This window comes from Pyricularia oryzae, chromosome 1 (assembly GCF_000002495.2).
Source record: "Pyricularia oryzae 70-15 chromosome 1, whole genome shotgun sequence".
Classification (NCBI taxonomy): Eukaryota; Fungi; Ascomycota; class Sordariomycetes; order Magnaporthales; family Pyriculariaceae; genus Pyricularia; species Pyricularia oryzae.
Genome location: NC_017844.1, coordinates 7,716,033 through 7,740,115, shown reverse-complemented (window position 1 = coordinate 7,740,115; position 24,083 = coordinate 7,716,033). Strand labels below are relative to the sequence as shown.

Sequence of the window (24,083 nt, the reverse complement as noted above, 5' to 3'; positions counted from 1 at the left end):
TGGGTGCAACAGCCCAGGCGTCTTATCATGTCGTACCTTGTTGCGTTGACATTCGCGACAATTCTTAATGTAGCGTTTAACGTCTCGATTTCTGTCGGGCCACCAGTAATCTCTTTTCAGGCGGCTGAGGGTTTTATTCTGGCCTCCATGGCCGAAGATCTTGGGCTCATGAGCTTCGCGGATGAGAGCCGTTCTTAAGAAGATCTTGCCATCCTGGGTAGTCTCGGGTACCGTTAACAAATTGTCGTGGTGACCTAGGTTCTGTTTCAGGTTTTCTTCCAGGATAAGGGCCACCAGGTCAGCTCCCTGCGGTGCGGAGGGTTCCAAGTTGCTAATGGTTGGAAGAGGTTCGCCGGGTCGGGAGTCGATCTTTTCTGGAGGGATTAGTGCAATGGTGCGGTCTAACACAGCTCGGGCCTTGACCGTAGGGTTGTCGATGGTTTTGCGCGAAAGGGCATCGGCTGCCACATTATCCTTGCCGGGACGGTATTTAAAGGTGATGTCGAAGTTGGCCAGGTAGTCAGCCCATCGTATTTGGCGAGCGGACAAAAGTTTCTTGGTCGACCAATAAATTAGGGCCTGGTAATCGGTAAAAACACAGAACTTGGTACCCAACAGGGCTGGTTCGAAGTCCTTTAGCGTATTAACTTATTGACACGCTGCGCACACGACTCAGCCACCTACTCTACGGCCATGTGAAAAATGAGCTTCCCCGCCTGATGGGAGATCTCGAAGTGGCTCTAGTAGTAGTAGTAGTAGTAGTATTATTTAACGCCGGGCTCGGCCCGGCTTGTTAGCCGGCCGTTAGCAACCTCCCGAGGGGTATCTCGGCGCGCGTTCTATCTTCTTTATTTACACAGGGGGAAAACAAGGAGGGCAGAGGCGGATCGTGCCTGACCGGGTTCGGGCCCGGTCCTGCTTAGGGGGTTAGTTCACTGACGCGACCCCGTGCCTAAGGTGCACGGAGGGTTCGTCTGACGGCTTGTGCCGTGGAGTATGGGTGAAAAGGCAATAAGTCTATTCCTCGTCTGAGTTCGAGTCGCTTACGATCGGTGTCCCTAGGCGTAAAGTGCGTTCGTGGCGCGCGGGGCGCTGGCGGGCCGCTCTGGGGCGGGCGCTGAAGTAGTTGGTGGCTATCGAAAACGCCTCAAAGCTTTTCGGTTGCCCGAAGCTTGTCTGGAAGAATTTCCAGCGTTGGGCGCGATTTGGCGGCCCGGCCGGCCGGTCGTTATTAGGCCACGGCCAGTTTCTCCACACCGCCCGCGAATAGCGGCAGTGCACCGGGTGCTCAGGGGAGGTCCGCTTCCAGCACCAGGCACACGAGGTGTTTGCATCCTGGTGGTTGAAACGGTCATGGTAGGCCTTGAAATCGCCGTGGCCGGTCCTCATGGCCAAATAATGGCCCAGTAGGGGTCTTGGCAAACGCAGTTCCTCGGGCTCCTTTCTCGGTGTGTATTGGAATTTCCATTCCCTATATGCGGGGGACCGTTCACAGAGTTCTTTACGCCACCAGTCCTTCTCTATATTCGAAAGAATGGCTCTGAGGACCGTGCCGGCACCGCTATACGTGGTTTGCTGAGCCCTCGGGTCTGGGTCCGGCGGTCCGGCGGAGCCGGCCTTGGCCAGCTCGTCAGCCCGGTCGTTTCCCGGGATTCCCTGGTGCCCAGGGCACCAACGGACCCGAACCTCGGTACCTTGTTTTCGGAGTAGATCGACAAGGTCATGGAACTCCAGAAAGGCCCATTGGGACGAACGCGGCGCGTCGCCTCTAAGACCCCAAATAACCGAGGTGCTGTCCACACAAATCCAGATCCGGGCGCCTGGCTGGGCCTTGGCTGCCGCCTGTAGCCCTCTCAGGGCGCCAATCGCCTCGGCGTCGAAAACGTGGCTTTCCGGCGTAATAAATGCGGAGCCTGCAGCAAATTCCAGGCCCGCCCTAAAAACGGCCCATCCGTACCCTATTTGGACGCAGTTGTTTTCGTGTTTTTCCGAACCATCCGTATATACCACGATATCGTCAGGTGATACCATGTCGAGCCATTCGATAAAGCGGCGCGCCGCTTCCTCTTTTGGGACTCCTCCGGTGGGGTCAGTGCGAGAATCCGGGGCATTGCGAGGTGCGCGCAACTCTAATCTCCGGATCCGCGGGAGGAGTTGTGCAGCCGTTTGCAGGGTCGTGGCCGGCTGGCCTGGGTTGCGGGCACGAGGTGTCTCACGCAGGCGGCTGACAAAGGGGTGCCCCTTGTCCGCGAGCCTCAGTCGGGCGCCGTATTTCAGGCGGGTGTGGGCCAGCGCGACGCGGGCCGAGGGTAATCCTGCGTCCCTGAGGACAGTGGACGAGGGGGTGGTTTTATACGCCGGGAGGATTGCCCGTGCCGCTAAGACCAGCGGTTTGTTCAGTGCTTTGAGGAGTCCTCTTTGCTTGTGCGCTGGGTTGTACCATGCCTCGGCTGCGTAGGTGGCCGAGGAACCCACGCATGCCACCGCTGCCTTGCGAAGTGCAGCCGCAGGCGGTCCGTATCTTACTGCCCCAAAGCCTTTGAGGTGAGCAGCGACCGCCATTGCTTTGGCAGCCCTCTCGGCCACGTGGCGGCGCCCGTCTAGCCGCCGGCTGAACCAAAAACCCAGCCAACGCATGCCCGGGTACCGCTCGGCCCCGGAGGCGCTTTGTCCGCGTCGGCCGCCCGGCAGTTGGACCGGGGTAACCGTTCTACCATTAATCCGGATTTCCGGGTTGCGACCGTGTCTCTTCTTAGTGATGTGAATCACCTCTGTCTTTTCCGCTGCGAAATGGATCTTCTCTTCCGCCGCAATTTCGTGCATATCCCGGAGTTTATTTTCCAGCCAACGTACGTTCTCCTCCAACGAGCGTGACGATTTCCATGTGAGCACGTCGTCTGCGTATGCCAATCGCCACTCCGCACCGTTTTTAACGAGGTACGCCAAATACAGCATATATAGGATCGGGGAAAGGGGAGACCCTTGCGGGGTGCCGCACCCAAGCCGCCTAAAGCCCGTGGTCGTACCCTCCAGCCGGACTCGGGCCTGGCGGCCGTTTAAGAAGTTAATCACGAACCTGAGGAGCATTTTACTGAACCCGAGGCTCCGCATTTTCCGTATTAATCGCCCATGGAGGAGGGCGTCGAAGGCGCCTTGGACGTCGCATGCGACAAGGGTAACTTCCTCCCCGCGAGCTAAAGCCTGCTCGATATCGTGGGCGAGGGCACAAACCAGATCCGTCGCCGATCGCTTGGGTAGGGCACCGCCGTGGGTGCAGCTAAGGAGCCCGTTGCCGTGTATGGCCCACGCTATCCGGCGTGCAACGAGCCTCTCGAGGCCTTTTCCGATACAGGAGAGGAGGGCTATAGGCCGCCAAGATCGAACGTTGCTCCGGTCTTTTTTCCCCGTTTTCGGTAGCATCGCGACTTCGGCCTTCTTCCAAGGCGCTGGGAAATGCCCGAGTTCCAGGCAACGTTGGTAGAGCCTGCGCACCGGCTCGGCCAACGAAGCCCATCCGGCTTTTAGTAGCCGGACGGTAATTCCGTCGATGCCCGGGGACGTGCTCGTGACCCCAATGCAGGAGCGCTCCGCCTCTTCCGCACTAATCTGGGTGTCCCAAGGGATTTTAGCCTCGTCCGGCGACCAGGCCTCCAAAGGGTCTCCCTGCAGGTCATCCTCCGCCGAAAATCGGCCAAGCACCTCCCGTTGCAGTGCCTCCGCTTTTGCTAAGGGCTCGCTCACTTGCTCGCCGTTAATAACCAGCGGCGGGGACCGGAGGCGTGGTCCGGCTCCCAGCCAGCCCACCATGTTCCACAAATCCTTATCGTCGCGCAGTTGGTCGATCCGGTGCCTCCAGTACTCCCGCTTCGCGGCCCGCACCCCTTTCGTATAGGCTTTTTCCTCGGCAGAGGCGTCTGCCCTATTTACAGCGCTCCGTTTAACCCGCTGAAATTCGGTCCAGAGCCGTTGGCAGTTTTCGGTCCACCAGGGAGCCGAGCTGTCCCTTTTTCCCGCCGGCGTACCCACGACCCACGTCACTTGCTCCCATAAAGTTGTAAATTCAGCTACCCACGCGTCCAATGCGTAGCCATCGGCCGCGGATCCCGGGTCCGGCATGTCTTGCATGCCAAAAGCAAGTAGCTCCGCGAACTTTGGTAACCGGTCGTCCCTAACCGAAACGTTGATCGCCTCCGGGCGGGGGGCGCCGCGCGTCCGCAGCGTGGTATAAAGGGATTCGTGGTCGGAGCCTGTGTAAAGACTGCTGTCAACCACAGTTATTGTGCTGGGGAGGTTGGAAAAGACCATATCCAGTAAACCCCCGTCGCGGTGGGTGGGCACGCCGATATTTCCTGTAAAACTCATCCCCTGGGCTTGCGCCCATGCCGTCAGTTGGTCCCCTCCGCGTGCGTTTGCGCGGCCCGGCTGGTATGCAGCAGCCGCTACGTTAAAATCGCCGCCTAGCACCGTGGGTCCATTTGGCACGGTATTGCATACCATTTCCAGCGCGGCTTCAGTGCCCGGAGCCCTATATACGTTAACAAACAATATTCCGTTAATTTCGAGCCAGAGTATGTCCCGCGTATTTTGGCCCTGCGGTAGCCGTCGTTGTGCGGCCCTTAGGGCTGCCCCCTTTTTGACGTAGGTGAGCACCCGGGGCCGGAGCCCAGTCATGGCTTCGTAAGTGTTGGCGTGCCATTCGTCCACTGGCGCAAAAACATCATAGCCCGGGTGCGTTTGTGTAATCGTATTTAGCCCGCACCATGGCTCTTGAACGTTAACCAGGTCCACCTTTCTCTGGTGGCACAACTCCAATAGGCTCAGATGCACACCCATCCTTTTACCTACGTTGGCCCAAACTACGTCGAGGCATTCCCGCTGCATATTGCCGAGCGAGTATTTCGTCATATTAATCGACGGGTTGCTTCCAAGTCTATCCCATCAGCGGGGCAAGGTTCGGCAGCCGCTGCGTCCTCCTCCATTTCGGCTGCCCAAACGATTTCGTCGTGCACGCGTTCCTGTTCAACCTGCAGGAAGTTACGGATGTCCGCCCCTGCCGCCTCGCATGGCCGCGCTCTTTTGTTTGAAATGCTCGATCGGGAGCTCGAGGTTTGCGAATGCTGCGATGAGGTGCTTAGGACCGGGATTGCAGGTGCTGGCTCTCGGCGGGCCGTTTCGGCCCGGTCGTTGATAATCGCGGCACGGTTGGCACGTCCGATTCTGCGAATCCCCTTAAGTTTACGCTGTGAAGGTCGTTCAAGCTTCCCATTTACCACCAAAGGTCGGGCAGGGCAATTCTCATGTCCGGATGGGAAATGGCCGTGGCAATTAACGCATTTGGGGGCTGCTTTGCACGGCTCTTCCTCTGTCGCATGTTTTCCTTCACCACATATGCCGCAACGCGCTTGCCGTACGCAGCGACGTATTTCGCAATATCCCTGGCAACCGTCGTGGTGGTGTGTAATTTTGCGTGATTTTTCAACCTTCCGCGCACGTTTCGACACTCCAAAAAGCTGAAAGGGCTTTACGGGTTGAAGGAAGGACACTATCCACGTGCCCTCAGCCGTATGTGGGTCGTAACCATGTTTGGAAATATGCCAGTTGACTGGCTGCTGGCCTGCTGCCACGGTAATCTCCTCCTGGATTACCTCATGTACGTCCTTTCTTCCGTCCAGGCAATTGAGCGTTCGGGGCACTCCAGAGACGGCGTATGTGTGCCAGGTTGTCGGGACAGTGACTTCCCGCGCGTCCAATGCGTCCATAATGGCCTTGACCGCGCTGGGGTTGAGGAGTTTTTGCCGTGTTTTCTCAGAGGCCACCGTAACACCCCAGCCCGTGGGGGTACGCTTGGCGTTTGGGATTTCACTGTGTGGCACCGAGACCAATTCGGCCAGTTTGGTCGTTACCGCGTATGGCTCCCTCGTCACCATCCGCAATTTGTCATTTACGCGGATCAGGATGCGGTTGGACGGCTGTTCTGTCAAACGTTTCGGGGCTTGGGAGCGGTCCCGGCCCGATTGGGAGGGAGTTGCGGAGCTGTCAGGTGCATTGCCGGGCGTCGTACGTATCGGGTACGAGCGCGTGGCCGGGGTTAAAATTCGCGTTGGGGCCGCCGCTGGTGGCGTGGCGGCTCGCTCGGCCCATGTGACCGATTTGTTAGTGGGCGTGCCTCTGCCTTTAGAGGCCGACGACGCCGTGCCCGTCCTCGTAATTAAAATGCTGCGCCTTTCGCTGGAACTGGTCGGCGAACGCGACGGGGAGCGTGAACGCTCTTTTTCAGGGAGGGTGCGACTGAGGAACCAGCCGCTGATCACGTCGTCAAGTTCAAGAACAATTCTCCTAAGCGCGGCGTCCTCCGGGGCCTGTAAACTTTCGAGCTTGGCTGCAAAGACCTCTTCGAGCCAGCTGCCGACTGTTTCCACGTTTTCCAACTCCTGCTGCAGTGTTTTGATGGCCAGGGCCGGGAGGCTGGAGTACCTTCCGCGGCCAGCCGGCTGAGGCGCGTTAGCGGTGCGCGTGTCGAGAGATACGTGTCCCGACTCGGCCTGGCCCTGCGGCAAAGCCTGCGGCGTGCTCTGCGGGCGCGCGCGGCGGTTTGAGACCTCTGGTGAGGCCATGACGACCGGCGCCCGGAGGGCGAAAATTCTTCAGCTGTTAAGCTTATTGGTGTGTTTGGGTGTGAATCGCTAACAAAGGTGGGTCTGACCCATGAATGGTGGAGGATGGTGTTGTCGAAGTGGCTCTAGAATCATCTAAAAGTGAACTAGAGCCTCTCGGGGATTCACGATCCACTGCTTTAGATTGCCGCACATATTTGACGCATCTAAGCATGGACTGCCATGAAATCTGCAAAGCAGCTTTAAACGGGCACTATGAGCACGAATTTTTTAGATCAGGCGGGGAAAATGCGTTCAGCCTGAAGAACAAGAGCACAATCGCTCGACTCCGTGCAGCCATTCAGTACTGCAACAGCCAATTTTCAGAAGATATCTGGACGAGAGGACACAAGTATCAAATTCCTGCAGTCGTGCACGCCGACCTGGTTTCGGACAGCAGCGTAGAAGGCGAGATATCTACACAAGCCAAGATTGCTACGCCAGGACCAAAAAGGCTTTCGAAAACCAAGGTAACGGAATGGGTGAAACGACTAATACAACGCTCGCGAGGAACTGAGTTGTTCGGGAGCTTCAATCCAAATGTGATCGCTGAGCTTTTTTGGGAGCAATCTCAACCATGGGCCAAGTTCGCCGAGTCCCACATCGACCTCGTTAGCTACATTTGCGAGCAGTTTTATGATGTTCTCCTCAAGAAGAGGGGAGCTAAGGATGTTGCTTCTCGAATATGGTGAGCATGGTGCCGCAAAGTTCTTGCTCGATTGCTGAATATTAATGCGCTAGTTAATGCGCCTGAATTAGGTCTTTCAAGGTCAGGCAGCGTCTTGAAGAGCGCAAAGTGAAAGCCCGAGAGGAGTTGAGGATGTTGATCGAGGACTTGAAAGGCTTTCCTATCAACTACAACCACTACTATACGGACAACCTCCACAGGACCGGTGAAGATAAGCTACGAACGTGGCTTAATGCTATCAATCCTGCTCTATTTGAACATCGCTCCAGCATGAACTGCAGCCGAGGCGCACATTATGACAAATTCGATTTAGAATTAGTCATTGGGACGTTATTCAAAGCCACCAGCGAGTCTAGTGTCGATATGGAGAAGTTTAGCTGCGAGGAGGCCCTGGACTGTCTGCACGCGATTTACAAGGTATTATTTTCCTCCATGTCTATTCGTAATGGCTTCAAAAGACATGCGAATCATAAAAAACTGCTACTGATTTTTGCGACGTAAAAAGGTCCAGCTGAAGGTTTTTGTTGCCAACGTCACTAATCAGGTGATCGAGCGCCACATGCTTCGCGATCTTGAACACGTTTTCTCCCCCTTAGTCGTGGCAACTATGAACGACACCGAAGTCAAGTCCGTTGCCCTCGAGAGTTCTGCAATACATCACCAGCGCAAATTTTTGTTAGACCGCATATCAAAGCTTGAGGAGAGCCGTGTCATCTTTCGAAATGCGGTGGGAATGTTGTAGATTAACTTATCTCAGGTTAGAAACGCTATTCTTATTTTCCTCTGCCGCAAATGGGAAGCTTGGTTGGATTGTGAGATAGTCCGAGCTTTGAATTGGAGATACAGATGGTATTTGGCTTGTGCTTTTTGTTTTTTTTGAATGTGCCTATTGAGATCCCATTTTACGTCTAAACCTCACCCTTCCCTGTTCATGCCAATTACCAAAGAGCCGGAAAAAAAGTCGGATTAGTTAGTGGACCGCTTCAACCACCTTAAGTAGCACTTCTGGAGAGCCCGAGTGGGCGCCTCGCAGATTGTCATGTATACGTGTGTGTTTAAACATAGCCAAGAGCTCCCAGTCTCCGTGCTGAGGGCCTTGGGCGTCAGCAACGAGATGCAGCCCGACAACCTGCGGTGTTACATTGGTCCAAGGGGATGCATTTACAACTGGTTGACGTAGGACTTGCATCGAAAAGTAGGCAATCACATGCGTGCTGTCTTGGCAGAAAGGCCTCTATCTTTCTTTGCGTGGTTTGTTGCCCAATCGCAGGGTTTACTTTGCCAATAATTTTATCGGGGTTTTCCGTCCTGCCCACCTCTTTGGCAACCTGAACAAGGCTCCTCTGCTCGACGCTGCTAACTAAACAAGACGCCAGACACCCCTTAGTGGTGTCCTGATAGCTTTACGAAGATGGTACTGTATAGATTTGCCACCCACAATTTGAGTGTCACTACGCAGCCCTGCATAAAGGAACTCATCCGATTGGTTGGTTATGTCGCACAAACGCAGCCCAACCAGCTGGCCTGCTTCTTGCAATGCTGTGTTGATCCGTTTATGATTTGCGCTGCCAAAGTGGGGTTACGAATGCGCAAAGTGCTCCACTCACCAGTATGCCTGCTTGTCAGGCATGCTGGGAGTCTACAGTTGGTGCTAAAAACTTGCCACAATGCCATGCGGGAGGCCTGCTGCTGTCCTCTGGTACATCCTACAAATAGAAGCTCGGCGGTTATCGCTTGTATGAATCACGAACGAGCATCTGGACTGCGGAAAGCTCTCCACAGGCACAGCCAGTAGTGGATGCATGATTTGATTTGCAGAGGAAAATAGCCAAGTGCGGGGTGAATCTTTGCTTGGCGGTGATTAGGCGATGGTAGCGGGTGTTTCTGTTGTGATACGGTTGCTATCAGCATTGCTATGTTTTCCGATTTCGGCAGGTGTTTTGGGTGCTGTTTTAGGAGAATAGGTTTAACGCACTAAATTGGTTGCTACGATCCTGCCTAGCGCAAGTTTCCTTGATCCCCCATTTGGGCTTCGGCTGTTTTTCTGATGGATTGGTTGATGCAGCGATGAAGGACTGCCTTTAAAATGAACTTTCCCTTCAAACGCAGATCCCGCCTGGTTCTGATACTGTTGTTCAGTTGCTGTTGGAGTCTCTATACCCACCATCTCACAGTCGATAGCCACTGTCCGTCGCTTCGGAGCGCTGTTGCTTCGCGGCCGGGAAGGCAAGAAGTCCTGGAGCATAATCCCTGCAGGAAGTCTGATGCCTTGGTAGTTATCACCAAGAATGACGAATCTGTGCCTCCTTAGCTGGCTGGAGTGACATCTTTGTTTCAGAGCGTCATATATGATGTCTTGATCGGCAGTCGACAGGGTGCTATAGGTATTGGACCCGTGTAGGAGCGCATTTTGCGAAGAAACATTGATGTCGGAGCAAGGGCCGCTTTGAAGAGGGACAAATTCAACCTTGACACTCTTTAAGCTGCTGTTGTGGCGTTTTAAAAAGAGCCGGGAGATCTTCCGAACATTGCAATGCTGGGTCCCCCGAGGGAAGCGGCATCCCAGCGGCGTCACTGCTATTCTGCGACAAGCCGGCCACGGCCAAGCGTAGCGAATGTAGATTCCAAGTATCCATGAGGCTGGTGTTGCGGTCTGGGGAATATGAAAGTATATATTTCGATACTGAGAAGTGCTAAGTACTAATGTCGACTTTGATGAAAACTGATGAAGGGCTCAATTGATCAAGGGCCAAATGTTAGAAAAAAGGATGTAGACTAAGCAAGGCCGTCTTCTTATTCTTTACCAACATTTCCAATACAGTACCACAATTTACTACCGCACTTTCTAAATTGACAAATTCTTTACATATATGTGTTGTCACTTTCTTGTTTATTTCCACCACACCATGTCAAAATGACGCGGTGTCACACCACATGCAAGCGGTCACTTATCCTACACGACGATAGATTGTGCTGCGTCTGTAGTCAACTGCCAACACATCTGCGGGTAAGTTGTTGAAAGGAGTGATTATCAATGGAAAATGCAAATAAGAGACAAACTGTTCACCGGCTGATTGAAGCGCCAGCTGTACAAAGGGATGGAGTTTGGGGGGAATGGCGCAGTGGTTAAGCGCCATGGCTGTTACTTGAGTAACGTAGGTTCGAATCCTGCTCCCTCCACCTCCTCCCCGCTTACCCGTGGCAAGGATAACCCGGCTGGCTATCGACAACAACCACCCGCCTGTGCCGTCGAGCCCACACTTGTTGGGAACTTCGTCTCCATGGCTACAAACGACCGACAGCTCCGCTGTTTGGACACAGGCCCCTCTCGATGAAGAGCCGTCAACTGCCGTCAGACGAACCCTCCGTGCGCCTGAAGGCACGGGGTCGCGTCAGTGAACAAACCTGTAAGCAGGACCGGGCACGAACCCGGTCAGGCTCGATTCGCTTCTATGCCCTTGTTTTCCGCTGTGTAAATAGAGAAAATAGAAAGCGCGCCGAGATACCCCTCGGGAGGTTGCTAACGGCCGGCTAATGAGCCGGGCCGAGCCCGGCGTTAAATAATACTACTACTACTACTACTACTAAAGGGATGGAGTAGGTATCGCGAAAGACTTCCTCAGTTCAGACATTCCGCTCCCCATCGCTGCCGTTGTTACTGACAATTTTTCAACCACCTGAGGCGACGTGACGAACCTTGCAGGTTTTTTTGGCCCAAGAAATAATCAGAGGGCATAAATTATGAAGCTAAGCAGGAGCAAACATAAAGTATACCTTAGAAGATATCGTTCACATCTCAATTGTATTTTCTTTGCGACATCCCGAAAGGTACGTCCATCGCATTATTGGTGACCATGTAAATACCCTCCCACCATCGGAGACAAAGTGATGTGAGGCAGTTTTGTTTAAACAAAACCATTTGGAGACCTGAAAGATCTTTAATGACCCACAAACCAGCGCCAAAATCATCAGAACATCCGTAACAGCTCCAGCACCGCCTTACCTAACCTTTGATTACTCTTTGCACCTTTGAGCTATTCTGTAATTATTCCGGCATCTGAGGAGGGCCCCTGATCTTCCACAAATTCAGATCGAATAGGCAGCTCCATGGCTGATGACAATGATGAAAACGTGCCAGTAGTCGTCAAGGAGGGTCCTGCAGTCGAATCCATGTGAACCGGTCTCCGAACGCCAGGTCTAGTCTCCAGGTCACGGAGAACCGTTTCTTCCAGATGACGATTAAGGTCCCAAAGCAGGGTTTTATGCTTCTTTCGCACCGAAGACGAGCATGGAGCTGGCATCCAAGTCGGATAAAGCTTTTGATGACTGGCTGACACCCCGATCGCCAGTGGGTGCCGGGATAAGAAATTGTGACAGAGGAAGCAAACCTTCTTGCTTGTGCCCATAAACAAGAGGCGTGGTGTAAGGTCTGGGTGATGATCGTAGAAGGTGAGAAGCTGCATTCTGCATGGACTGTAAGATTAAGACGGCACGCTCTGTGAAATCGAGCCTCCGGATCATCCGTGAGCCAAGTCTGGCCAAGTTTTTCGACGAGTGATCCAGGGTCTGTCTTAGTTAGCCTTTTAAGCGTTGTCTTGAGGGCCGTAATGTCGTTCGCCAAAGAAAAGCGCTCCTGTCCTGGAGCTTCCACAGCCTCAACGTGAATGGATGTGAAAATATCAGGCTGTCTGGTGGCGAGCTTAACCATAGCTTTCGTTGCTGAATGGTATCGCGCGAGCTTGTGTATGTGTTTGATCCACAGGGGCATCTCTTCCTCTTCGGAACAAAACAATGATTCTATCCGCTCTGAATATTTCCATCGCGCTTGGGTCGCCCATATTATATGCGGAATAAGCTGAACAGGCATTGCATCAAAGCTTAGTGATATCATAGAAGGAAAAATAGCAATCCACTGCTGAAAATCTGCTTTCTCGCCGTCATCCAGGTACGCTTCGTCCGTCCTTAGAGCAGAGATTTTTCATCGGATAGTAGCGTGGATTTCTGGATCACGAAGCTGCTCTAAAAGGGACCAAATCTTGTCACCAGTCAACTTGATGATCTTGAGCAAGATCTCAAATTCCCCGTCCTTCACTGACTTTTCTACAAACATGTTAATGTCAGCGGTTTATGAGCCACAAGATATTTGTGATTGTTCACCTTTTGAAGCGACAGCGGTCAGATCATGGAGAATTAGCTGAAGCTGATCAACAAGGTCGGGAGGGACGCCAAGATTCCGCGCGAGACGCAAAACGTTCCCACTCGGATGGCCTTGTTCCAAACAAACTGCTGAGGCTGTATCTCCTCCTACTCTTGAAGTAGAGCAAGTGAGGGCAAATGAATCTAAGAATTTTTTCCGAACGATACATATCTAGGACCACCGGACGTGTTAACTTTCGACCCGGGACCCAACTTCCGTGCAACCGAATTCCACGCGGAAGCACGGTTGTTAGGTATTTCATGCAACCAGATACCGGTGGAGGCTCATTGGGCAGTGGGTAAGATCGAGAGGTTTCATGCACCGTTGAGGCGAGCTTACGAGATTATCCGTGCCGAGTGCGGTACGGAGTGCTCGCAAGGAGCTGCCCTGCAGGCAGCGGTAAAAGCGGTCAACGACACCGCAGGGCCGAACTGTTTGGTACCAACACTGCTGGTGTTTGGGGCAATGCCTAGAATCACGATGGATTCACCTCCGACACCCAGCCAGACAAAACGCGCGGCGGCAGTTAACAAGGCCATGACGGAGTTACGGAAGCTCACCGCCAAAAGAAAGCTGAACGACGCGTTAGCCGCAAGAAACGGCCCAGAGTTGTCGGACCGACGTCCACGTACGCTGGAACTAGGTGCAGAAGTGCTGGTATACCGAGAAAAAGGTAACTGGAGTGGCCCATACAAGGTCGTTTCAGTGACGGAAAACAACGTTAGGGTTGCCCTCCCCAACGGGGATTCGGACTTCAGAAGCACCCACGTGAAGCCATACCACAGGTATCAGGATCAGGAAGGGGAGGCACAAGGGAAGGACGACTTTATTTACCCCGAAGAAAACCAGCCACGGCCTAGGGGGAGGCCAAAAGCGGTACCAAAAGCGCCCAAGGAGCTGTCAACAACAGTGGCAGCTGATCCAACGCAAAAGCCGCCCCCTGACTCAGGGGTAATCGCCCCTGAGGCGGATACTACGCCAAACGATCGGACGATCGAAGTGGCAACTGAGCCCGAGGAGCACCGACGCAGTGGACGAAGCAGGAAGCCTAAGGTGCAGTTCGACACGCTAATCTCGGACAAGGAGAACCGCGCCTACGAACTGGCTGTCAAATACAGGGCAGAAGGCAAGATCACGGCACCAGGGGCTCCGTTCGAACAGTCAGACGCCGCTGAGATCGAGGCACTGTTAGGTGCGGGGGTCCTGCAGCCGGTGTCAGGAGACAACGCACGTGGCCGGATATTCGGTGCTAGGATGGTGCGAGAGGTCAAGGGAACGCCGGAACGGCCGTACGAGAAGTCGAGGCTAGTGGTTCAGGGTCACAGTGATCAGGAAAAGAAGACCCTCCTGACGCAGGCGCCAACGATCATGAGATGCAGCCAACGTCTGATCCTTTCGATCACACCAAGCCTGATGGAGCGCTACGGGTACAAACTCATGATCCGGGATATAAGTCAGGCGTACACCCAGTCGAAGAGCCAACTGATGAGGGACGTTTTGGTACGGATACCAAGGGAACTGCAACACAGATACCCACGGGGCACGTACTTGAAGGTTCACAAGCCACTGTACGGCCTAGCCGAGTCAGGGTTGCACTGGTTTGACACGTACCAACGCCATCACAAAGAACGGTTGAACTGCAAGACTTCGATATACGACACCTGCTTGCTGATGACAAAAAGCAGCCCGTTTGGGCTCGTTGGACTCCAAACGGATGACACACTGAATTTGGGCGATCCAGACTTCATTGCAGCAGAGGAAGCAGAGCTCCAACGAGCAGGCCTCCTTGCAAAACCCCAGAGGGTCCTGCAGGAGGGTGATACAGAGGACTTCAACGGCTGCAAGATAACGCTGAAGAACGGCACTGTTGTGATACGACAGAAGGGACAAGCAGATCGTTTGGAGCAGGTAAAGATCGGGGCAGCTGATCGCAAACAACAATACGTAGCTCAACGTGCCAGAGGTGCATACATCGCAACGATCTGCCAGCCAGAGGCAGCCTTCGATCTATCCGTGGCTGCACAAGCCAAGGAGCCCACGGATACAGAGATCGAGACGCTCAACAAACGCATACAATGGCAGATCGACAACAAACTACGGGGTTTGACATACATACCGTTGGACATGGAGAAAGCCAAGTTGTACGTGTTCGTTGACGGGTCATTGGCCAATTTGGTAGACATGAGTTCCCAGATCGGCTACTTGATCGTACTCGGCACCGAGACCAATGCCGAGGATAACGCCGGCTTTGAAGTTCAAGGCAATATCGTACACTGGTCCTCCGTCAAATGCAGCCGTATTACTCGCAGCAGTTTGGCTAGCGAGATATACGGGATGACAGGTGGACTGGATTTAGGCTATGTACTCGCACGAACGCTCGGAACGATCTGTCAGCAGATCAACCTGCCGAGCCCAGAGCTGGTAATCTGTACGGATTCGAAGTCACTGTACGAGTGCTTGGTACGGCTAGGTACCACTTTGGAGAAGAGGTTGATGATCGATATCTTGGCGATCAGGCAGTCGTACGAGAACCGTGAGATTCAGGAGATCAGATAGATTAGCGGATCTGACAATCCCGCGGATGCAATGACGAAGGAGCACCCAAACAACGCTTTGGAAGAGCTGATTTCCACGAACAAGCTCCGGGTACGTGTAGAAGGTTGGGTTCAACGTGATAAACAAAAGATTGCCAGGGAGAGTCACGAGAAGATCCAAGGCACGAACAAGGCACAACGCACAGATTGACATTCACTCCCTAAGGGGGACCCGGAAGACAAAAACAACGATCTTTCAACCCCCGAAGGGGACACGCAGGGAGCGGCCAACACACTAAAACAAAACTTCTACGAGCTGCAAAGCGGCCCGTTTGGCCTCCTCCTTCTTCTCCTCGGCCGACATGGCCGCCACGGCAACACCACCACCCTCCTTCTCCTCCTCCCAGATCTCCAACACCCCCTTAACAACGAGGCGCCACTTGGTGATCGCCTGGAGCACACGTTAGCACTGAACAAAAGGAAAAGGAGCAGCAAACACCACAACGTACAGCTTTGTCGCCTTTGGCGACGGCCGCCAGAAAACGGACGGCAGGGGGACGGGCGGGGGCGGGGATCTCCTCGCAGGAGTGCCCGGAGGCGCACTTGTAGCACCGCCCAGAGGGCGGGCTCGTCTCACGGCAGACCGCGAGGTCGCCGGAACCTTGCTTGCCCGCGAGGGCAGAGCGCAGGCAGCCCAAACAAGATCTTGGCCGGACTACGCCGGCGGCGGGGCGGGGGCGAGGGGCGGCAGCAACAGAGGCACGTTCTACACGCCATTGTCAGCTCCAAAAGATCAGACAAGAAATGGGACGAAAGATCACGTACTCTTGCCCTTGGTCTTGCCAACCCGCGAAGCGGGCCCGGAGGCAGAGCGTGGTTTGCCCTTATCGGGCAGAGGGGTCCGGACTCGGCCGGTAGAACGCGGACCAGCCGCAGGCGAAGATTTTGAGGCGCCAGCGCCTCGAAGTTGGGAGTTTTTGGCGGCGCGATCCGCCAGGCCGGGGAACATGAGATCGGACATCTTCTAGACCATGTTAACAACGATATACCCATCCAGTGATCGTTGGGAGCAGACGGCGCACTTACGGAAACGTGGTGAGGCATGGGTCGGAAGAACAGAAGAAAAGTTCATGAACCCAGAAAAAGAAGGCATTATATAGACGGATCAGAACGGGATCGGTAACCACTACAATACAGAGCTCCTATTGAGCATTCCTATTGTGGTGGTTATTGACAACAGATTGACCGCCTACGCACAATAAGGGGTTTTTCCATTGTTACAGGAGAACAATAGGATCACTCAGAAGGAGCCCGGAACGGCTATCTCAGCGCATTCGTTTGCAGCGTTAGGAGATCACACGATCTCCCAAATGCGGTCATTTTCCCTTTGTTATTTTATTAGCAGTTATCTACGGCTTCATGGGAGGGCATGTCTGCAGTCAACATAGAAGATAGCCTGTGTTGGTTCATGGGCAGACATGCGTGTAGGTAGATCACGTGTTTAACCACGTGATCTCATGACACGTAAAAGAATCTTCAACCGATTCTAACGAGCATGTAGATAGCTAGAAGCAGAGACTAGATTACGTTCAATTTGTTACATTGTTTTTACCGATCGCAGCGATCATACGATTCCTATCAACACAGTCAGTGCACGCGAGACTTTCCCTGCTATGGCAGAGTGTGTTGCATTGCCATTTAATGCTGAAATGGAATGAATCAAAATGATCTAGCAGCTATGTAGCTTGGTTCAATTTGATTCCCGCAGCTTGTTTTAGTCGAGAAGGGTAAAGAAAAGTCTAAATTCAAGTTACAACGATGACGCCCCATGCAACCACACCACCTGTACGGCGTCCTCGCCTGCAGCTTACTGATAGCTCTTGCGTCTGATTGGGCTCAAGCAATTTCAGAGAGAGGCCGGATATGTTCCCATGTGTCAATTGCCGGCCTCCCCGAGATTATGTTGCCGTGTCTGGTCCCTGTGTATGGCATCCGGTGGCGCCGCCCTGATTGACTCCATCACGATCCCTCCAACAGCCTTATCGATCACGTTCATTCTGATTTGCGGTCTGCGTAACCTTGGTGAATGTGACAGATTTCTGACTAATATTAATAATGATTGAAAAAAAGCGTGAGCGACAGTAACGAAATACTCAAGAAGGTAAAGAGGAAGAGGTAGGCAGTACTCAAGCGTTTTTGTTCGCGCAGAGATATTAAGAAAAGGAAAAAGGGGCAAGGGAAGCGGGCATGACCGAAACCTTGGAAGTGAATGTCCTAGCATAAAGGCTGTTTCCACTGAATCCTGTCCATTGTTCGGCCCCCAAGCGGTATAAAGTCTCGGGAGTCCAGGGTGCTTTCGAAATTGGTCCAGGCACTTCTCATACAATAACAACCCCCCCCCCCCCCCCAATAAGCAACCCGCCAGAAGCCGACACCATGAGCAGCCCTACCAAAGTGACGGCGGTAGCTCGATAGGTATGAACAGATGTCGGCACAAAAAATCTAGGATTTGGAGTCTAGGACAGCCAAAATGCAGGCCAAAGACTTTTTACGGCGTGATTAATACCTTCTTTACTTTTTGATCGTTGCATCGAAAGCTAATATTCCTATTTCTGCTGCAGGCAGAAGATAAAAGTAGAAGTCCGGATGGCCAAGTTTAGGCTGCGCGGAGTCAGCTTCAGCTGCAGCTTGATCGTCGTAGCCGTGATGTCTACCGTCTTGACTATGTTCGATGCCGCCAAGGTGCACCAAGGTGCTTCCCATGCGCAACAGCATGCGCGCCTAGTCCGAGACGAGACGACGAAGCCGTGACCGCAGATCTTGATCCTCACGGTCTCGTGCCTGTCGGTCGTCATCTGCATGTTTATCTTCTGGCCCTACTGCCGGGGCGGGTACCGAAAGGTAGAAAAGGTGGCGGTTTATCACACGCTGTTGACCATAGGAGGCTTTATCGTCAGGATAGGGCTGGATAGCGACTGCTGCTTCTTTCCAACATCAGCGCAACAGCAACGACAACAAGGACATGTGGGGATGGTCTTGTGCCCAGACGCCGCGCGCAGAGACGTTCGAAGACGACGTCGACTATTCGCTGCTCTGCAGGCTGCAGGTAGGTATCGGCATTATTTCTAGAAAACAAGTGGTATGTTTGTTCATATTTGTCTGTTCTGGCGGCTGCTAATCCTTTGACTAGGACTGGACTTTGGTATGCATCATTATTTGTAGATGTCGCAGATGTCGTAACTGTTGGCTTGTATTTGTTCTCTATCGTCTTTTCTCGAAAAGAAAGCCCCAAAAGTCCATGGGTGCGCACAACGATGCCAGAGAGAGGTTTTACTTAGCCCAGGGCCCTTCGATTTACAAAAGCCCGTACCACCGCCTAAAACTACGCTACAGCGCAGTGATGAGGATTGTAGACGCAATCGTCCTCCGAACGGTCCAGAACTCGGCTGCAACGCTGACAGTTGCAGTACCCATCCCGGCGCCGTACAGACCGGCGGCTGTTTAAAACACTTGCATGCGATCGTGGTTGACAAGCCAGCTATTGCTTGTCTGCTCATAAGATGGCATAAGTTAGGCCCGGTTGTTAAACACTGAACTAAAAAAGAACGAACGGGAAGGTAAAGGTAAAGGGAAAGGAGAAGAAACCAAGTACAAAACAGACAAGCATAGATTTTAGGATCATTTTCGCATTAGGATTGGAATTTTACACAACCACACTCTTCTTGTTCGTCAGCGCTGCCCCGGCGTATATACCCGCTACGGCTTAAATCAGCTGGTAGCAATATTCTGCAGGTCAAGTTATTCGTGTTAAAACGGTTGCGGCCTGTCAAAGGCCATCTTCATCAGCCCGATGTCCTCGGAAAATACCCTGCTAACTTGACTTCGACCAACCGGCTTCCCCGACTTGGTGGGATATACCACATCTGGCTTCCGTTTTCGTTTGTTCGACGCTAGCTGAACCAACGGAGGTCGAGGTGGCTCAAGCAGCAGTGCCCTTTCGAAGTCGATCATCATAACACCGCTGGTCTCCGCGTTGAAAAGCATGTTTGCCCCTCGCACATCCTTGTGGGCCACTCCCAGTTGATGCACTGCGTGCAACGACCGCATTGCCTTCCTTTCGAGCTCTTCCTCCCCACCACCCGTGATCCCTGTCGCATCAAGGTCACATCCCCCCCACGACAAGAACGTCATATGTATTACGTAGACACGATGGTCATAGTAGTACACCCTGTTTATTATCCGGAGATCGATGACCCCGAGAAAGACGGGCACATATACACCTTGGATGGGTTGCAGACGTGTGTAAACCGCCGCCTCGTGCTCAAGGTCTTTTACAAATGCCCGAACCGTGCCCTTGCCGACAAAGGTATAGCCATAGTTAACCAGGCAAACCTTGAATAATACGCCGCGTGCACCTCCATAGCCCAACGGCGTAATCCCCTTGTCTAATGACCGTTGTAGCTGCTCGAAGAGCAGATTGAGAAATTCGGCGCGGTTTATTGGATGACGGGCACAGGCGCGGCTTGGGCCACTATTGCGGTTGCTGTGAGAGCTGGGCTGCCTGTTGTGTAGTGCCATGTTAGGGCATTTTGCGTCGAGCAATCCGCCCTTGACGAGCCCTGACAGGCACTTTTGGGTGCAGTAGGGCCTGTCTTTCTCGTTGCTTCCTTCTCCGCCCCCACCCCGCGGCCGTCGAGCTAGAATCCGCTCGCTGCGTCGAGCTCCCTGAGCTCCCCGACCTTTTCTGCGTATCCGCCGTTCTGTCGGGCTCGGTGTGTCTGGCAAATCCCGTGCTGATTCGTCGTCTGATGATTCTCCTGGCTCTCTATGCTCGTATTCCTTCTTAGGCTCATCGCCCACATGCCGATGTCTTCTTCTCCGGAGAAGGTAGGGAGATCGATCGACACCTTTATAAGTTTCGGGTTGATAGCCGGGTGAACTGTCCGGCGCGAGTCGCTCGTCCTCTGGAATCGATCTGAGCGTTGTATCGAAATCTTCCACCCAAGTCTTCAGCTTCTGAGTAGCCTGGTGGCGCTCGTCTTGCCCACGCAATCGTTTTTCACCCGGTAGACCCAGCGCCATGAGGCTAAAGGCTAGATACTGCCCGACTGCCGTGCACAAGTGAAAATGGTCCGGATGGGCCAACACTTCAGCATTAGGCTTTGCAAGGTGATAAAAAAGCGTTTCAGGCTCGCGCCAGTCGATCTTGAGAAACACGATCGCTTCGCCCGTCGTCAATAGACCATACTCGAGTCCCCCTTCAATTATATAGTGGTAGGTTTGCGTAATGGCGGCCGCAGTCAGCCTCTCGGCGTGGTACTGGAAACGTGCATCTGGGTCCATCGACGTTGGGATGGTCTTCCGGTTAACCACTTCCTTGTAAATATTCATCGGGCGTAGACCAACGCGAAGGTGCGGCGCGGTTAGCTTGTGGGGTGGTTTGTACTCGGAAATGTAAATCATTGTGCGTCTTTCCGAGCCCGCGTCGTTGGATCGGTAGACGCAGATCTGATCGGGTCGCAGCCTGTTGAAATCGAGACTGTGGTTTGGAGTAGCAGGTGGGGTCGATGGGGTATCGCGGTATACCACCTCCTCTGCAACGTCGCTGATGGCATGTGGATGATTCTCGAAAATTATTCCGTTCCCTAGGTCAAATGCGCTTCTGACCCCTTCCACCTCTTTAAGCTTCCCTATAATCGCTTTGACAGGATCCTCGACACTGCTGTGCAAGAAGGACTCGAGCGTCTTCTCGTCTGCTATCTTACGCACTGAGATCCTTTTCCCTAAACCGGTGAGGAAAGCTCGATTCTCAAAGACACGGCTGTCGGCAGGGAAAGTGTCGTAAACTGTGCCGAATGTTATTCTCTGTTGCTGAATAAAGTCGGACCATGGCCGGACATTTGTGGGGCACCATTTATTTCGTGGGTTGGTGATAGGCCCCTTCGAGGTCAGTTTCTGGTCCCGTTCAATGTTGAAGCTGGAGAAAACCAGATCATGGCAGGCAGCGATGTATTCGTCAAGTGTAGTGGGTCGAGTTTGTTGTTCTGACGCTTCCGCGCGTTGTCGCTCCTGCTGCCGTTCTTTCTCCGCTTCTTCCGCACGTTGCTGCTCTCTTTCTGCGCGTTGCTGCTCTTTTTCTGCGCGTTGCTCTGCCTCTCGAAGCTGCCTTCTCAGCTCTTCCACACTCGTTAATTCGTCCATGACGCGTAGGTGCATAAGTCATGGAGCGGGTTGATTGGGACATTAGTGCCGCAACCCGAATGTTTTCTACTGCGGCGGTGTCTGAGTGGAGTCGTATTACGTACGCACGTTGCGAGGGGTAACCTGTCCGAAACACGCAAACTAACGGATCGACTGATGCACGGACGAAATTGAAGCGCCTCAGCGCGCCTACCTGTTCAACTGGTTGGGCACGTTTTGGAGCCGCTCAACTCGATGCAACTAGTTCACATGTATTACAATCGCAATCCGCACGCCATCCGAGGAGTGAGCATCGCTAAAGTAACAATTCACGTGATATGAAACATGTGCGGCTTATGCCATACGTGTTCAGAATCTCGGTATCCTCAGGCATAAGCTCAAAGTCCGAGTTGAAACAGCATATTGGCTGCCACTCTTTTCTCAGGCCTACTCCGGAACTGATATACCCATAGCCGCCTAGTGTGATCTACCTGCTGTACAACTGCCTGTTTCACTACTCGCATCTCCGCTCGAGGTTCTATATGCGGTAGGCCGCTCGGTTCAATGGTTTCCGTTCCCTCGAGCAATGGTACAGGCTGGGGTGAACCGTAGCCACCAAAGCCCACATCGAGCAAATAGTGTACGCCACCGATGCTGACAATATTAACGCGCACAAGTCCGCCGAATCTGTTATTGAAGGGCTTAAAAAGTCGCGAGCCTGCCAGAATGGCGTTAAATCCCAGCGACAGAAGGACCGTATTAAGCAATTGGTTCGTCTCAAAGCACCAACCACCGCGGTGGTGGCGGATAATCTTTTTAAAAAAACGCGTCGGCGAAACACCAAACCCCTTGTGCCAGGAGTAATAAGCCTAAAAATTCTAATACGGCACGCTAAAAAGATAATGCTTTTTAAGAAGGGTAAGGTAGGCTAGTTGAACAGAGGTAAGGTTGCTAACGGAGAAGATCCGCTTTGTAGGAGAAAAAGGTGGATTCGAAATATTAGGTATACCTATATAGTTTCCGAATTTCAGGAGCCGCTTTAAACAAGTCTGATTAGTTTCGAAGGGGCCCAGCAATAACATCTTAATTCTCTCAAATATCACAAAACACGGTTTAACAAGGCCAAGGAGCTTGCAAAAGGCCGGAAGGATATCAGGTTGGTGACAAATCACGTGACCAACCTGTTTGGGTTGAGCTTTAGTGCCTAGCCTAGTTGCAAAAAGAGGGGTCTAGGGATCCGTGTCACAACGTGACCCAGATTTGGGTCCGACCCAAATTTGGGACTAATAGGACAACTTTTGAGAAAAATAGAGCAAATATCTGAAAGAATTTGAGATATTATCAGGGTTGCCTACAGTACTATACTGTAGAAATGGAGTTTTACACAGACTTCAAGACAGTATTGGGTCGAAAAGGTGGTCAGGTTATCGAAAGGAAAAATATGAATCCCGCCAGTCAAAAAACAATTCGCTGTGAATTTGGACTTTCATCGACATAATGGTCAACTTCTAGGGTGTCCAAGATATTAACAGGTCCGAAACTAGGATTCCAAGGACAAGAACTTGAAAGCACGGGGAGACCGAAATTGGGCCAAGTCTTGCCCAGTTTCTGAATATGCCCGTTTTTGGTTGAGGCAACTTCAACCGTAGACCGCGAAGGGGCTTGGCGACTGCGCCACAGGCTCAGGCAGCGCTCACCCTTCGTTCAGCCTTGGCAAAATTAGTTCAGGGCATATTCACCCTTCGTTCAGTCTTGGCAATAGCATTTCAGGATTATAGACAAGAATGGAAATTCAAGAGGGCAATTTATGCGTGTGACAATGGTCTGTTGTAGCATCCGATTTGATCCGTAAAAAAATCAACTGACTGAACACACTACAAGGCCCTTCAAGCACCGGGACAACCACTATTGCCGGCTCGCCGACCGTCACTCAGACCGTGACGGCTACACAGACGAGTACCACTCAGGCTACCCCAGTTCCGACCACCACTCCGCCCCCGCCGGCCGACGAGGGTAATGAATTTGCCCTGCTGGCCATCCCTGGCTATGCCGCTGGGCTCTGCACCAAACCTGAGGACTATGTGTCGGCGTGCGAGTGCTATGGCGTGCGGCCCCAGGTGTCGACCAAGCCGCCGGCTCAGGCCGTCAGCACCCACTGGGTTTACAACACTGTCACCACCACCGCCACCCTCACGATGCCGGGGGTTCCGTGTCGGCGCAAGAGGGAGCTTTGCGCCCCGTTTGCTACTGACACAATCACGTTGACGGTCTGAACAGCTTTGCTTTTCTAGGTTAATGCAAAGATGAAGAAGAGGGAATACTAAGAGATTCGGGTGGAGAGGAGGGAGACGAAGACTGGATGATAATTATGAACACTGCGCGGGCAGGTTGATGATTTACTGGTCGTCGTCACCCTCGGGATAGTTTACCTATGTACTTGGGAATTTCCGAATCTCATTGTTTTGCAATGTTGCTCATGGCTCCCGGGAACTAATTTTTTTTTTTAGCGCTGTCTGCACGCCCCAATTTCGTGTCTTCACATTAGGGCATAAAAAGTATATATATGTTTTTCCCACTGCGTGCGATGGTTGTCATGTACGACGCCACTCCAAGCTTTGGAAATTTGCGACTGGCTTGACTGGCTTGCTGGTTGCCTGCAAGGCTGTCTTGGCTGGTTCACGCAAAAGAATAAGCCGAGCTACTTTTTAGATCGTCGCAGGCGGCTCATGCTCCCCAGACACCCTGCATCATGTGGCTTGGGGTGGCCCGGCTGGCAAAAAAAAAGAGAAGGGAAACAAAGAAAACCGGGCACAAGGCAACGCACTGTACGC

The 24,083-nt window shown here is 52.9% G+C and overlaps 7 protein-coding genes and 1 pseudogene across 8 annotated transcripts; 5 read left to right on the top strand and 3 right to left on the bottom strand.

Moving 5' to 3' along the window:
* Window positions 1–6,826: 6,826 nt before the first annotated feature.
* MGG_15413 (uncharacterized protein) lies at window positions 6,827–8,190 on the top strand (the record flags this gene model as incomplete). Its single annotated transcript, XM_003711054.1, has 3 exons — window positions 6,827–7,341; window positions 7,413–7,758; window positions 7,847–8,190. The coding sequence occupies 3 exons, from the start codon at window positions 6,827–6,829 to the stop codon at window positions 8,081–8,083; spliced, it is 1,098 nt and encodes a 365-aa protein (XP_003711102.1). The 3' UTR covers window positions 8,084–8,190.
* Window positions 8,191–9,427: 1,237 nt separating this feature from the next.
* On the top strand, window positions 9,428–9,652 carry MGG_14422 (uncharacterized protein; the record flags this gene model as incomplete). Its single annotated transcript, XM_003711053.1, has 1 exon — window positions 9,428–9,652. The coding sequence occupies one exon, from the start codon at window positions 9,428–9,430 to the stop codon at window positions 9,650–9,652; it is 225 nt and encodes a 74-aa protein (XP_003711101.1).
* A 797-nt stretch (window positions 9,653–10,449) lies between these two features.
* MGG_20107 lies at window positions 10,450–10,521 on the top strand (annotated as a pseudogene). Its single transcript has one exon. The product of its transcript is annotated as a tRNA-OTHER (tRNA).
* A 1,798-nt stretch (window positions 10,522–12,319) lies between these two features.
* MGG_14424 (uncharacterized protein) lies at window positions 12,320–12,707 on the bottom strand (the record flags this gene model as incomplete). The annotated part of the gene is made up of 2 exons (XM_003711052.1): window positions 12,320–12,441; window positions 12,626–12,707. 2 exons carry the CDS (start codon window positions 12,705–12,707, stop codon window positions 12,320–12,322), a joined length of 204 nt encoding a protein of 67 aa, XP_003711100.1.
* A 2,660-nt stretch (window positions 12,708–15,367) lies between these two features.
* Window positions 15,368–16,345, bottom strand: MGG_14426 (uncharacterized protein; the record flags this gene model as incomplete). The annotated part of the gene is made up of 4 exons (XM_003711051.1): window positions 16,159–16,345; window positions 15,898–16,096; window positions 15,582–15,838; window positions 15,368–15,523 (listed from the first exon to the last, which is right to left on the bottom strand). The coding sequence occupies exons 1-4, from the start codon at window positions 16,174–16,176 to the stop codon at window positions 15,368–15,370; spliced, it is 630 nt and encodes a 209-aa protein (XP_003711099.1). The 5' UTR covers window positions 16,177–16,345.
* A 1,163-nt stretch (window positions 16,346–17,508) lies between these two features.
* On the top strand, window positions 17,509–18,577 carry MGG_08664 (uncharacterized protein; the record flags this gene model as incomplete). Its single annotated transcript, XM_003711050.1, has 6 exons — window positions 17,509–17,535; window positions 17,698–17,814; window positions 17,890–17,973; window positions 18,071–18,178; window positions 18,263–18,290; window positions 18,471–18,577. The coding sequence occupies 6 exons, from the start codon at window positions 17,509–17,511 to the stop codon at window positions 18,575–18,577; spliced, it is 471 nt and encodes a 156-aa protein (XP_003711098.1).
* MGG_08663 (uncharacterized protein) lies at window positions 18,305–21,293 on the bottom strand. The gene has a single exon (XM_003711049.1). The coding sequence runs from the start codon at window positions 21,286–21,288 to the stop codon at window positions 18,880–18,882; it is 2,409 nt and encodes an 802-aa protein (XP_003711097.1). The 5' UTR covers window positions 21,289–21,293; the 3' UTR covers window positions 18,305–18,879.
* Window positions 21,294–22,154: 861 nt separating this feature from the next.
* Window positions 22,155–23,525, top strand: MGG_08662 (uncharacterized protein; the record flags this gene model as incomplete). Its single annotated transcript, XM_003711048.1, has 3 exons — window positions 22,155–22,175; window positions 22,374–22,408; window positions 23,144–23,525. The coding sequence occupies 3 exons, from the start codon at window positions 22,155–22,157 to the stop codon at window positions 23,523–23,525; spliced, it is 438 nt and encodes a 145-aa protein (XP_003711096.1).
* Between the last annotated feature and the right edge of the window lie 558 nt (window positions 23,526–24,083).

Excerpts from the sequence above, each read along its gene's own strand:
- MGG_08663 (XM_003711049.1), bottom strand. The coding sequence starts at position 21,288 with ATGCACCTACGCGTCATGGACGAATTAACGAGTGTGGAAGAGCTGAGA.